General features: G+C 46.5%; 1 protein-coding gene and 1 pseudogene across 2 annotated transcripts in view; one reads left to right on the plus strand and one right to left on the minus strand.

Annotated features, from left to right (window-relative positions):
• Positions 1 to 2,920: 2,920 nt before the first annotated feature.
• Positions 2,921 to 7,485, minus strand: LOC118592295 (annotated as a pseudogene).
• A 399-nt stretch (positions 7,486 to 7,884) lies between these two features.
• LOC118591797 (kremen protein 1) overlaps positions 7,885 to 14,273 on the plus strand; it is a 259,224-nt gene continuing 252,835 nt past the window's right edge. For both annotated transcript variants that reach the window (XM_036200171.1, XM_036200172.1), the window contains exon 1: positions 7,885 to 8,421. In XM_036200171.1, coding sequence (XP_036056064.1) covers positions 8,131 to 8,421 — 291 coding nt within the window. In that variant the 5' untranslated portion in view covers positions 7,885 to 8,130. The remainder of the gene's footprint in view (positions 8,422 to 14,273) is intronic.

Genomic DNA, 14,273 nt, shown 5'->3' on the forward strand with positions numbered 1-14,273 from the left:
TCTAGCCACTAAACCATTTTTCCAGACCCAATAAATCTTTAAGAACAAATAAATAGCCAGGTGTGGTGGCACATGCCTTTGATCCCAGCACTCAGAAGGCAGAGGCAAATGGATCTCTGTGAATTCAAGGCCAACTTGGTCTACAAAGTGAGTTCCAGGACAGCCAGGGCTATACAGAGAAACCCTGCCTCAACCAAACCAAATCAAACCAAACCAAAAAATAAATGGTTTTTCCTCATGTCTAAGACCTGTTTGAAATTTGCTCCCTGTGCATATATGTATTACCTTCTCAAAAGAGTAAAAATAAATGAAGAGAGTAATCTACTAAATCAACACATGATAATATTCCTTTTCTATATGCAAACACATTCATTCAATAAACTTTATTGAATAGCAATAAGGTTTTCCACAGGAAGCCATGGCACCAGAAGACAAATGTGATTGTCCTAAAGTTATGGAAGAAGATGTCACCATTTGGGAGAAACTTCACAGTGGGCACACAGGACTGTCTGCATCTTTTTCAATTATTAAAAAAAAAGATAAAACCTACAGTTGTACTAGCTAGTCCCTGTATTCAATTACCTTCCTGCCTTTTTGCCTTTTTTCTTTTGATTTCCCAACTTCTGCAAACATTTATTACTATAGGAGACAGACAAAGACATCAATAAAAAATTTCCATAAAATATAAGTACACATTAACTATTTTACAAAATGGTTTTAAGACTTTAAATCTTATCCTACTTCTTTCAGGCAATTCAAATTTAAGCTATGCTAGCATTTCTTCCACAGCATTTATATCTATTTCTGGAAACTTCATTTATTGTATTTAAACATCATATAATTCTCTTGAAAGGTACAATAGTAGTTATACAGACAAGTAGCGGCAGTTCTTTCAAACCCCTTAGAAGTGTCTCTTCCGCCTTTGATGTGCACGATCAATCTCTGTCTCCTCCGAGCCTTGAGGCACAAGGCCAATCTAGGCATTTCTCCTCTTAGAGTGTACTACATTTGCAGAGGACCAGAGTTCTGATCCCAGTACCCATGTTGTGTGGCTCACAACTGCCTGTACATTCACCTCCAGGAAACCTAACTCCTCTTGCCTCCAAAGGCTTGTCTCACACACACACACACACACACACACACACACACACACACACACGCACACAGAGTTGTATACTTAATTTTAAAAAGTCTTTAAAATATTTGTTTATTGTTTTAGGTGTATGTGTTTTGCCTACATGTACTTCTGTTCACCAAGAGAATGTCTGATGTCCAAGGTAAGAAGAGGGTGTTGAATCCATGGGAAACAGAGTTAGGCATGGTTATGAGCCACCATGTGGGCACTGGGAACTGAACCTGGATCCTCTTCAAGAGCAACAAGTGCTCCTAACTGCTGAGCCAACTTCGTAACCCCCATTTATTTCTTATGTCTCCTTCCATGCTAACACCCATGTATCTGTTTTCCCCCAGTCATGCCCTTTTCTGTTATAGAATCTTTTTTTCCACTTATAAGTATATTTTGCAATAAAATCATATTTTATACATATATATATTATATATACAAGTATGTGTACATATACATACTTTTTCTCATTTATCAGTATGTTTGAAATCATTCCATACACATTCATAGAATTTCTTTAAAATTTTGAGTCAGCATACAAAGTGATATAGGCTTATGTAATTTTCATACCTGTGTGTCATTGTAATTTGATTTTCATCCTCATCAAAGGCTGCCCTGTCCCTAAATTCCTTTTTTTTTTTTTTTAAATAGTTGTTTACTATGTTTCCCATTATGGAATAAGTGGATGCATTGTCTGTGATGGATGCTTAAAATGTTTTCAACAGCTAGGTTACAGCTCACACCCAGGATGCTTTTCCAGATGTACCATGTATGATGGCCTCAGGGCACATCGGTTCATGCCTATCCAGCTTCTTGATTCCATCCTTGTCCTTAGCTTAGCTCACAAGATTTCTTGGTTGCTTATTTGAAGTCAACTTTCATTTTTAAAGATTCAGTGTGTGTGTGTGTGTGTGTGTGTGTGTGTGTGTGTGTGTGTACTCACATGTACATGTTCCTATGGAGACCGGAAGAGGCCATTAGATTCCCTGGAACTAGGGTCATAGGTGATTGTGCACCACTCAGTGTGTGGTTCTGAGACTGAATTCTCGTCCTCTGCAAGGGGAGCAAGTGCCCTTACCCAGGATTCATTATCCACCTTTACCTCAATGACTGCAGGATTCTCTCTCTCTCTCTCTCTCTCTCTCTCTCTCTCTCTCTTTCTCTCTCTCTCTTTCCCCTGTCCCTCCCTCCCTTCTTCCCTCCCTCTCTCCCTCCCTCCCCTCCTTTCTTTCCAGATAAGGTTGGGTTTATTAGGGAAGCATGGGAGCCATAGATACCTCAAGGGACACCAAGCAAACTGGAAATGCCCCCTCAGGCTCACTAGGGGCCTGGCTTTGACCTCCTAGAACAATAAACTGATGGGTCGGCACCAACGTTCTCAGCCAGGACTTCGCCCACCTCCTGTCATAGGCAGGGAAGCAGGATTGTTGACATAATCAGTGCAGAGACCATGGCAGCTGTAGGGAAAGTCTGAGAGAAAGAGACGGAAGTGGGGGGACCTTGATGCAGTCCCAGCCTTGACCTCTGAACACCCCCAAACACACGGACAAGTAGTTCTAAACAATGTTACTGAAAAAGAGAATTACCTAAACCTCTTTCCAAGAGGTGCCCTGGACTTCTTCCCCATCACATCCCAGAGGAACACGGCAGAGCACAAAGGCCACTTTTTTTTTTTTAGAATAACAAGAAGAAGCCATGTTGCTCCTTAAGGAGAGGGGCAGGCGCAGAAGGCTGCGGGGCCTTTTCCACATGGCCAATGTTCTGTACAGCGACTTCCCAGCAGAGTGCGGCACAGCTCTAGGTGAGAGTCTCACTCCTTGTCACCCTCACTTGGGTGTGCTGTATTCTCCGCTCAAGGGCTGTCAATGTCTCAGTGAGTGTTGCCGGTCTTGGACGATGAGACATACCGGAAGAGTTGAGAAAGTCCGATCTCAGCATATTTGGGGGTCGCCCAGGCCTGGTGAATTTCCCACAGCACTGGATCCTCTAGTCCTGCTATGGCGGCTGCCTGAGGAGGAAGAGGGCTGGAAGTTACTCTCTATCTCTCCCTTTTCAGCTTGCCAGATTTGGGAGCAACTTCATTACTTGGCAAATACCTCAGTTTCTAAATAACATCAGCTTTTGGAAAGGCAGATTATTTTATTTCTAGTTTTGCTAGCCTGTGTCTTATTGATCACATCTTGAAGCAGAGTTTAAACAATCAAAGCCAACAGGTATGGCAACACACACCCACAATCCCAGTGCTGGGGCAGGAGGATTACTCTGAGATAGAGGCCAGCTCCAGTTACACAGAGAGAACCTGTTTGAGAAAACCAAATATAAAGAAAACCCAGTTGTTTTTGTTTGTTTGTTTTATTTTTTGAAACAAACCTGTGTAGATCAGGCTGGCTTGAAACTCAGAGATCCTCCTGCTTCTGCCTCCTGAGTGCTGGGATTAAAGATGTGTGTCACTGTTGGGGTTCAGTGTTGGGGTTCAGCTCCGATCTGTTGAAGGGTCCCTTGAAGGGGAGAGCGAGGAATTGGGAAGTAATAGGAAGAAATATAGATGTAGACAGAGAGAAAGACAGAGACACAGCACAGCTTCAGGAGGGTCCTGGGTTGCTTTGAGTTTATTTCTAATGGACATTTGATAAACTAGCAAGGGGAAAGGCAAAAGACTTCTCCCTTTCAAGATCAAAGCACAATGTACACTGGAGTGTAGACCCTTCAAGACACCTGGTAACCACGCCCCACGGCAAAGCATCTTGTGATTAGGCCTTGAAGTACAAGACACCTGGTAGCCTTGCCTTTGCACCCTATTATGAAGCCTTGGAGGACAACATAAACTCCGACTCTCAAACCTGGAAACAAACCACAAGCTAGAAGCTTTGTGGGCTCCCATACGTCACGACTACCTGGCTAAAAACCATTTATTTATTTGTTTGTTTGTTTGTTTGTTTGTTTGTATGAGTGGAGGTCAAAGGACAATTTGTGCGAGTTGGCACTCTCTCTCCACCATGTGGGTCCTAGGGAATGAACTCAGCTCATCAGGAGTGGAAGCAAGTGTCTCTGCCGCCAGGGCCATCTCAGGCCCTAAACCAGTTTCTTTCCTACCCTTGTCTGTGTTGTCACTGTCACTGAAATTTTTGGGAGAAGTATGGTTGTTCTTCTCTGCACTCAGAATTTATTCTGGTCTCACGAAGTCCAGGGCTCCTAGGCAGCTGGTGACAAGCAGCCTTTGATGTCTGAAGAATGGGAGGGATATGTATTGATGAACTTAACTCCCATCGTTTAGTCATTGGCTCAGTACTGAGTGCCCACTCTGGGCCAGGCGGCTTCAGCCTAGATAAGGCAGCAGTCCTGGCCATTCTAGCTTTTCTTTCTGGGGCACGTGTGTGTGGAGGCACAGAGGACAGACACAAATGAATGACCATATTATTCAGTATGTTGGGTGATAAATGCAATGGGGTAAGAAGAGGCAGATCAAGGGAGGTTGGAAATAGGGAAAATGCTGTAGTTTAGGTGAATAGTCAGGGTAGGCCTTTAGTGAGGGTACTGGATTTGAACAGTCTTCAAAAAGCACAAATATTCAACACGGTATTTTATCTGTGTGTACTTGATGAGAGATGACTGAGAGCTGATTTTTGTTGTTGTTTTTTGCTTTTTGACTTTTTGAGACAGGGTTTCTCTGTGTAGTTTGGGTGCCTGTTCTGGATCTCATACTGTAGACCAGACTGGCCTCGAACTCACAGAGATCCACCTGCCTTTGTCTCTAGAGTGCTGGGATCAAAGGAGCTGAATTATTTATTTATTTGTTTGTTTATTTTATGGTTTTTCGAGACAGGGTTTCTCTGTGTAGCTTTGCGCCTTTAGATCAGGCTGGCCTCGAACTCACAGAGATCCGCCTGGCTCTGCCTCCTGAGTGCTGGGATTACAGGTGTGCACCACCAATTCCTGGCGGAGTTGAATTTTTTAAAGGAGATTTATTTACTTTAATGCATATGGTGTTTAGCCTGCATGTATGTCTGTGCAACACATGCATATAGTGTCCTTAGAACCAGAAGAGGGTGTTGGATTTCCCCACAGAGGGTTGTGAGCCCCCACATGGGTGCTGGAAACCAAACCTGGGTCTTCTGCAAGAGCAACAAGTGCTTTTAACCCCTGAGCTATCTCTAGCCACTAATGGCTGAATTAAAGTATTTTAGAAATTATTTTTATCTATCTGTGTGTGTGTGTGTGTGTGTGTGTGTGTGTGTGTGAGTGAGAGAGAGAAAATATATGCCATGTATGTACAGAAGAGTGGGTTAGATCCCCTGAAGCTGGAGTTACAGATGATTTCGAGCTGAACCTGGCTCCTATCTTAACCATCTCTCCTGCCTCAAGGTGTGGTGGTATTGTGTTCCCCAAATATTGTGCATCCTAATAAACTTATCTGGGGTCAGGGCACAGAACAGCCACTAGATACAGAGGCCAGAAAATGGTGGCATTCATGCCTTAATCCTAGCATTCCAGAGGCAGAAATCCCTCTAGATCTCTGTGAATTCAAGGCCACATTGGAAACAGCCAGGCATTTGGTCACACAGGCCTTTAATCCCAGGTAGTGAAGGCAGAATGCAGAAAGATATATAAGGCATGAAGACCAGAAGTTAGAAGCATTTGACTGGTTAAGCTTTTAGGCTTCTAGCAGCAGTTCAGCTGAGATCCATTCAGATATGAGGACTCAGAGGCTTCCAGTCTGAGGAAACAGGATCAGCTGAGGAACTGGCAAGGTGAGGAAGCTGTGGCTTGTTCTGCTTCTCTGATCTTCCAGCATTCACTCCAATACCTGGCTCAGGTTTGATTTTATTAATAAGAACTTTTAAAGATTCCTGCTACATCAAGGCTTTGTTTTGTTTGTTTGAGAAAGGTTCTTACTGTGTTGCCCTAGCTGGCCTGAAACACACTCTGTAGACTAGGCTGGCCTTGAACTAATAGCTCTACCTGCCTCTGCTTCCCCAGTACTGGAATTAAAGGAGAGCACCACTACATCAAGCATGCAAAGGCTTAATTAAATTTTAACAGCTGAATTGAGATGTAATTCATACACTATAAAATTCACCCTGAGTAAAGGTACAATTTGGTGGGTTTCCAATATTTACAAAGAATATAATCATTATCATTATCTAATTCCAGAATATTTTCATTACCCTTAAGAGAAATCCATTAACAGTAGTCACACTACCTAACCCTACTTCCAGCTCAGCATCTGGCAACCACTAACATTTCCCTCTCTCTAGATTCTTGGCATTTCATACAGATCAAACACTATATGCTCCACTTAGTATAGTTTTGTGTTTCATTCATTCAATATTCTGTATTTTGTTTCTTGGTAAGGTCCTTTTGTAGCCCTAATTTTGTCATTTAAAATGCAATTAAAGATCGAAACTTTACCATGTTAAAAAAAATAAGATTCCATTGTATGGATTTGCTCATTCATTTTCATCAGTTGATGATGACCTCTTACTTTTAAGTATTAGTGTGCCATGCATGGGCTGTAGTAATTGTCCTCCCCTTAAAGCCTGGGTTGTGCCTTGGTGGGTGAAGTCAGAATCCTTGGAACTGACAGTGCTCACGTGCACTGATTAAACTTGGCTTGGGGAAACTAACAACTCTCTTGCTTTGTCAGGTGCCTTCTGTGCCAAAGCTTTGGGTGGTCCAGATATAGTAACACAGTTCTGTGAATTTCTTTTCAATTGTATTTTCTATTCCACATTTTGGCAAAACATTCCTTTTCAGTTTAAACTGTAACCTCGTTGTGTTGATTACTCAAGGAAACTCTCAATGACTTTTCTTTTTGTCTTAATATTTTGGGTGTGGTAGCAAGTAGAAGCAGATCACCCTAACCAAATATTTGCAGATATTTAAACAAAGCCAATCAGGTCAGGGAGGGAAGATGGACTGAGGAAGCTGAAATTGCATGTGGCTTTTAAAGGAGGGTTTTGATTCTCATATACTTGCTGAGGAAGGAAAAAGCCTGTTCCAAAAAGGGGAAGGGAATTAAAAGTTTATCTTCTGGGTGACTAGGAACGTCTGGGATCAGAGCACGTGTTTTTGGTATGTTTGGCAGCCAGCAGTCTGTGCATTAAGCGTGTTGGACTCTTCCGCCCTTCTGCACATGGTGAGATTCAAACATTTCAGAACTTCTATGGAAGGGAGGTGTTAGAGATCGTCTCCAGGGCTGCAGAAAGATGAACTCCATTAGAATCCAGATAACTTCAAGTCCTCTGCCACCTGTCCTCACTCCTTTAGTTGAAGGTAACTGTCTAAGCGACACCCACGCAAGAACTGGACAGGTCCCGGCGGGTTGTAAACCGCCCCGACCGCCCCGGCCTTTCGCGTTCCATGGAGGTGGTAGAGTCAAACACCGAGTGCGGGTGGCTCGCAGCGCCGGAACTGTGGGTGAAGCATCCTTCCACGCCCCAATGGCTCTACCTCCCGCACCCGACCAGGACGCGCCGCGCAGGCGACTAGCCCGGGAACAGGTTGAGGTCCTTATTCTCGGTCATTTCAGCAACTGCCAGGAGAAATGTCCGCCGCGGAGGGCGGAGCACAGACGAGGGGGCGGAGCGAGGAGAAAGGGGCGTGACCCAAAAGACGGCCTGGGCGGAGCAAGGGCGGAGGGGCGTGGCTCAGGCAGTGAGTCGGGGAGGGACTCAGTCGATGGGGCGGGGCGGGCGAGGCCTCGGGGCCCCGCCTCTCGCCGCAGGCGCGCCCGCCCCGCCTACCGGCTCCCCTCAGAGGTGGCCGCGGCCGAGCGCGGGGAGGGAGGGGAGAGCGGGTCACGACGCTGCGGGGGCGGGGATAACCCCTCACGTGGAGCAGATGAAAGGGCCGCGGCGCGACGGCCCGGGGAGCGGAGCAGAGCCTGCGACCCACAAAGCCGCCGCCGCCGCGATGGTGCTGTGAGGCGACCGCCCGCGCTCGGTCCTCCGCCGGCCCGCGACTATGCCCGGCCGCGCCCGCCCTCCGCGCCCTCCCGCCGCAGGACCATGAGGCCACGCTCGGGCGGGCGCCCAGGGGCCCCGGGCCGCCGCCGCCGCCGCCTCCGCCGCGGCCCCCGCGGTCGTCGCTTGCCGCCGCCGCCGCCGCTGCCGCTGCTTCTCGGGCTGCTGCTGGCGGCCGCGGGGCCCGGCGCGGCGCGGGCCAAGGAGACGGCGTTCGTGGAGGTGGTGCTGTTCGAGTCGAGCCCGAGCGGCGACTACACCACCCACACCACCGGCCTCACGGGCCGCTTCTCGCGGGCCGGGGCCATGCTCAGCGCCGAGGGCGAGATCGTGCAGGTAGCCGCCCGGGCCCCGTACTCCGCCGCCACAAGATGGCTCCGGGGGCTGCGCCCGCCGACCCCGCCGCGGGCTAGCGGGCGGGCGGGCGGGCGGGCGGGGGGGAGGCGCGGAGCCCGGCGGCATCCCTCCCGGGCGGGCGGGCAGGCGAGCGGGCGGGCGGGCGGGACGTGGCCTCCGGGGCACGGCGGCTGGGGCGAGCGCACGTGGGGGCTCGGCCTCCGGTGGGTGCACCACGCCGGCGTGGGGGTGGGGACTCTGGGCTGGGCATGGGCGCCGGGGCGGCAACTCTTGAGTTGGCGGGACGTTTTCCTCCTTCAGGTGAAAGTCCCGGCAGCTACCTGTTGAATGCCAACTTTGCAAAGGCGAGAGTTGAAGGATGGAGCGGCTTCTTAAAGGTCGCAGGCTTTGCTTTCTATCCACGCTTGCTCTGTTTTCGGAGAGGCCAGGTCGCCAGGGTGCAGATCCTCGATGTTGTTCTGTTTTTTTGTTTTGTTTTGTTTTTTGTTTTTAATTTTCGCTGGAATCTACCGCCAGCCTTACCTGGACACTAACTCTCCTGGCAGGGCTCTGGACAGGCATCAGCAGGAAGGGGAGCAGGCGGAGTTGGCTAACGAATGGGAATTGGGGGTGCACTGTAGTGGCGGTGGAAGGCAGCCTTCACTGCGTGCCTCAGATTACAGGGGATGAGAGAGACCGCAGGCTCGCCCCTGGGTCAAGGACTAATACCGAAGAGGCCTGCAAACCCGAGCCAGAGTGGCTCACTGACAGGGCCTCCTCCACCTTGCTCCAAATGAAAGAGGTCTGAGTTCCAAAGGAAGCTGGCTATGGAGAGCTTTAATCTGTCCCCAGTCTTTGAGGAGGGACTCTGAACTGAAGCGTCTGCGGATGGATAGCTGCATAGATTTCCCGCTTCCTGGACCATGATTTTTATCAACTCGTTCTAGGGCCAGCGCACTTGTGGCTGTCAGCAGGCGCACCTCTGGTGGGGGTGATTTGAAACGGTTGGCTTGTCTTTTAATTTTTTGGTGCTGTTACGTTACTGTGGCCTATGGTTTGGATCTTCGGTGCGTTGCTGTCGGGTGAACTATCAAGAGCAAAGGGACTGTGTGGAACGAGTACATAGCAGCTCTGAGTGTAGACCAGCGTCTTCCCTTGCCCCTCCCGGGTGCACCTTCAGAGCTCTGAGTGGATAGGACATAAGCCAGTACAGTGTGGCTCCTTAAAGGTGTGTCCTTCCAAAGCTAGAGGAGGTTCCTATGCCTGTAATTAAAAAGCATTGTTCTACGGTCTCTTATTCCCATCTATAGAAGTAGAAACACAACGACTGACCAATTTCTGTGACTACAGATGTTGCTAAATATGCCGGGACTTCTTTTTTCCTTATAATGTTATTGTTATTGTCATTAACACACAAGCTTTATAGAGGATGCTTTGCTGAAGATTCCTAAACATTCCTATTGCAGGCTTTAAGAATAATTTGAATCTGAAATCTTGCTTCTTGCGACTCCTTGTCTTTGAGGCTTTCACTGTGCCCTGGTGGCTTTAGAAATGTTTGATTTACAGCCTGGGGGGAGGTGGCAGCTGAGGGGGCGAGTATGTCTTAACGTGGCACTTCACTTTTTGAAGGAGACTTTTGAAGTTTCAGATTTGTATCTGCAGTGTTTAAACTTGAGCCATTCTCCGTGGCGTTTTGTCTAGCGGGCTATCCATTATACACTGTGCTGTGCTTTGCAGGTATTCTTGGGTTCACCATGTCATACAAAGGTAGCCGTTTAAACACACCATTTGTAACTGTTTTAGTGAATTTGGCAGGTTTTTGAAGTGCTTATCTAAGCCTTTGCTAGTCTGTTAGAACAGCACCTCCCTTCCAAATTCAGTCAACAGTTGCTAAGGAAAAATGGCCTGAATGGTATTTAATAAGTCTACCTGTTAAGTAGCCACTGATGGTGTCCTTAATTCCCTTATAACTGCAGTGCTATTGATGGGCTTACCTGAGCTCTCTGAATAGCTAGTACTCGGTGCACTCCATAGCTTTAATAACTTGGTTGTGGTCATCAATGTGTTGAACTCTATGTCCACAGATGAGCACAGTGTGGCTTTCAGAGCTGTGTGTGTACACAGACTGGCATGCTTTTCTTCTGTGAAGACTGACAGACTGGAGGAACTGTTGTGGCCCGCCTACCAGCCCTGACATAGTTTTGTAAGGAAAGCCAATGTTTTAGGACTGCTGAGAGGGATGTAAGGAAGAGTGTAGTAAAAGCATGGAGACAGCAAAGGCAGTGTTTAATTCAGATTCATCCTGTTTCCTAAGTACTCATTGAACTTTCGGAAAACACCTTTTATTGCACTACCCAAAACACTTCACCATTTGCCCTTTAACGTTTCATGGGCTTCGTTTGTTTCAATGCATGAAAGTATTGCTTTTATTATTTCCTGTGTGGTTCTCTAGCAATATTGTTCTTAATTGGGGGGGTGCTGCTTGAAAATTCCTCTTTAAAAATGCTAAGATAAGAAATGTTTTGTAGTACTGATTTTTTTCTATTATTTGCCAGTGAAAGTGTGTGAGTGAGTGTGTGTGTGTACACAATAGATACCTTATCATAGCCTAGCTATCCCAGGGACCTCTAGTTAGAATTCCTGTTCAGTCTTTTGCATGAGTTAGGGTGGGAGGAAGCCTGGATATGTGTGCTTGTGTAGGAGTGGAGTTAGTAATTCAGACCTTGGGATGAATGTATTAGGCATAAATAACTATCCCAAGGTCATTCGTGTGTATGGAGACAGGGTTGTTTATGTGTGTTTGATTTTTTTTTTTTTTTCTATTTTGTTATCTCCGGCTGTGAACATTGTGCATATAATATTTGAGTGTGAAATTAATTGTTTTTATTATCTTGCAGCATTATAGCCTGTTTGTGCCTAAGCAGATCAGTCATACAGCTGAGTGCTAGAATTACACTTTAACGGTACTTCTGAGTGTGGACCTTTCAAGAGTTTTTAGACATACTGGTACATATTTCATCTTTAAACCAATGTATTGCTGTGAAATGAAATTATCTCCCATTGAAGTCAAATATTAAAAATATTGAGGAATTCATTTGTAGAAGGAATTAGAATGATTGGTGGTTTTGTGCAACTTTAAAATCAGTTACTCTGGATCCCAGGTTAAATGTCTGATGGACTTGAAGCGAAGAACATGAAGAACTAAGGAGTTCTTTTAGCTGTTAGGAGCGAAAGGAGAGCTGTGCCATGATTAGATAGTCTGGGTAACTAAAGGTATCACAGAGAATAATTGTAGGAGGCTAATTCCTCTGCCTTGTTTCCCTGTCAGTGTGTTTTTACAGTTCAGCATTTGATCAAGCGCTTTCTTCTCATCTCCATTTGAAGTTAACTTAATAGGCCTGCCTCCAAAAATTGACTTGGCCTAATAGAACAATTGCATGCTGACAGCTGACTTGGATTTACACAGAAGGGGCCCGCCGACCATTTTGTCAAATGGTCCTTAATAGGTTGATAGCAAGCATTTCATTGTTGGGGGGTGGGTTTAGTAAATTCCTACGGTCTCTTCTCTGGTTTTATACCCTGAGATCTCATGGGGATTGCCAGTTATTCTGACTGGGGATGGGAGTGTGGAGGAAGCAGCCTTAACTCCATTGATGAGCCTTATTTTGTGTGTGCAGAGGACTGTGCCAAGCACATTTTGCTTGCTCATTTTATCTTTTCATTCATACAGAATTAGATACTATTGTTTAGTCGGTTTTATAGAGGAAGAAACTGAGGCCAAGAGAGGCAAATTTGTTTCTCCATCCTGACAGCTAGGAAATGATAACCTGAATTGAAACCTGAGTTTATGAGGATTTTGACATTTAATGCAAACCTAATTTCCCATAATTTGCTATTGGAGTTCTTTCAGGCCTGTGACCCCCTGAAATTATGCACACATTCTTGTGAATGGATATGTTCATTTTCCTGATAGCCTCCCAAGAGGAAAAGAGAAGCTCCGGTCTAGTACTTGTCTTTGACTAGTACAACACGAAGAATTTGAGTGGAGGGCTTGAGAGATAGCTCAATGAATAAAGATGCTTGCTATCAAGCTGAGGACCTAAATATGATCCTCAAAACCTACATGGTAGAAGAGAACGAACTCCTGAAAGTTGTCTTGTGACCTCTGCTTAGACTTGGTGGCACACATGTCCTTCCCATAAATGTGGGTCCCCGTCCACCCCCCCACCCCCCATAGGGTTTCTCCTTGTAGTTTTGGTGCCTGTCCAGGAACTCACTCTGTAGCCCAGGCTGGCCTTGAACTCACAGAGATCCACCTGCCTCTGCCTCCTGAGTGCTGGGATTAAAGGTGTGTGCCACTACCGTCCGGCCCATAAATGTTTTTGTTTTTGTTTTTTTAAGTTGAGTGAGGTAATAATAGGTCCCTCAGGCTGGCAGGAGTTGGAGGGAAGCCTGCAGGTTTGTAAACCTCCATTGAACATATTTATATGTCTGTCAAAACCCTGTCCTTTTCAGAAGAACACTGCAGTGCTGCAGTCCTCTGAGATAGGCTTGTACACAGATAAGTGATAGTCCTTCCCAGCTGGGTTTTTTCATAGAATTGAACCCTCATGCCCATAGGCATCTATATAGCTCAACTGAATTTGTGCATCTATTCTCCTGCTAGTTCTGTGTCATCCTTGGAAAGAGATAAAAAAAGCAACCAACCGCTCAAGGAATTTTCTACATTTAGATGAAGTGCAAGAAGAGATGGAAATGAAAGCTTTGAGATGGCAAAGGGTTAGACCTGTCTCCTTCTGCCATTCCCTACACAGTGAAGTGCAGCAGCTGCTGGGGTTGGAGGCTGCAAGGGCAGCCCTGCCTTCTGGAGGACCTAGAGCTCAGGGGCTAGGTCTGTTGGTTGACCCTCCATTGCTCTTCTACTGCCAGCTGTCCTTTTCTAGGGTACTTGTATTCTAGAACGTGGTGTCTGGTATTAGAAACGGTCTGAAGATGCCCTTCCTGGTAGAACACTGAGCTCTGAGCAGCCTGATGTGGAGCGGGTGCTGCAGATGGAGTGGTGTTGGAAGCTCTAGTGTCAGTGAGAGTCACTCTGCAGACCGTGATCCGTAACCATTAACCGGTGTTATTAAGAGCCTGGCTTCAGGTGGGTTCCAAGTCTGCAGAATGTGCATTTGTAATTCACAGAAAAATGATTTTTAAATTAATCTTCATAGTCAAAAGGACCAAATGTGTGTGCTGAGACATAGCTCGGTGGTATAGAGCACTTGCGCAAGGGCCCTGGGTTTCATCCCTAGCAATGGAAGAAAGCAAACTACCAGAAATTAATACTTGAATGCAGCAGACTTAATTCAAGGCTAGAAAGGTAGAGTGCCTTGTTTTGGGCCATGCGGTAAGGGTAGGGACAGCTATGATTAACATTTAATTCCTCTCTCTACCTCCCAGGCTTGGAGCCTCTCTGTTCCCTGGTGCAGTTGGGCAGTGTCTCAAGTGGGTGCAAAAACATGGCTTATGATTAAACTAAGGGAAGCCAGGCATTCTTGAGTTACGTATTGAGTATAACTGGTTGCTTTTCTTCTAATTAATTTAAATTTTGAGTTTTTCAGTATTCTCTGTCAGAGCTTTTAAAAGTAGCTATCAGAGGGGTTGGGGATTTAGCTCAGTGGTAGAGCGCTTGAGGCCCTGGGTTCGGTCCTCAGCCCCCCAAAAAAAGTAGCTATCAGGGATGGGCGGTGGTGGCACACACCTTTAATCCCAGCACTCGGGAGGCAGAGGCAGGTGGATCTCTGTGAGTTCGAGGCCAGCCTGGTCTACAGAGTGAGATCCAGGACAGCCAGGGCTGCACAGAGAAA

The sequence above is a fragment of the Onychomys torridus genome, chromosome 10 (genome assembly GCF_903995425.1).
Source record: "Onychomys torridus chromosome 10, mOncTor1.1, whole genome shotgun sequence".
Classification (NCBI taxonomy): domain Eukaryota; kingdom Metazoa; phylum Chordata; class Mammalia; order Rodentia; family Cricetidae; genus Onychomys; species Onychomys torridus.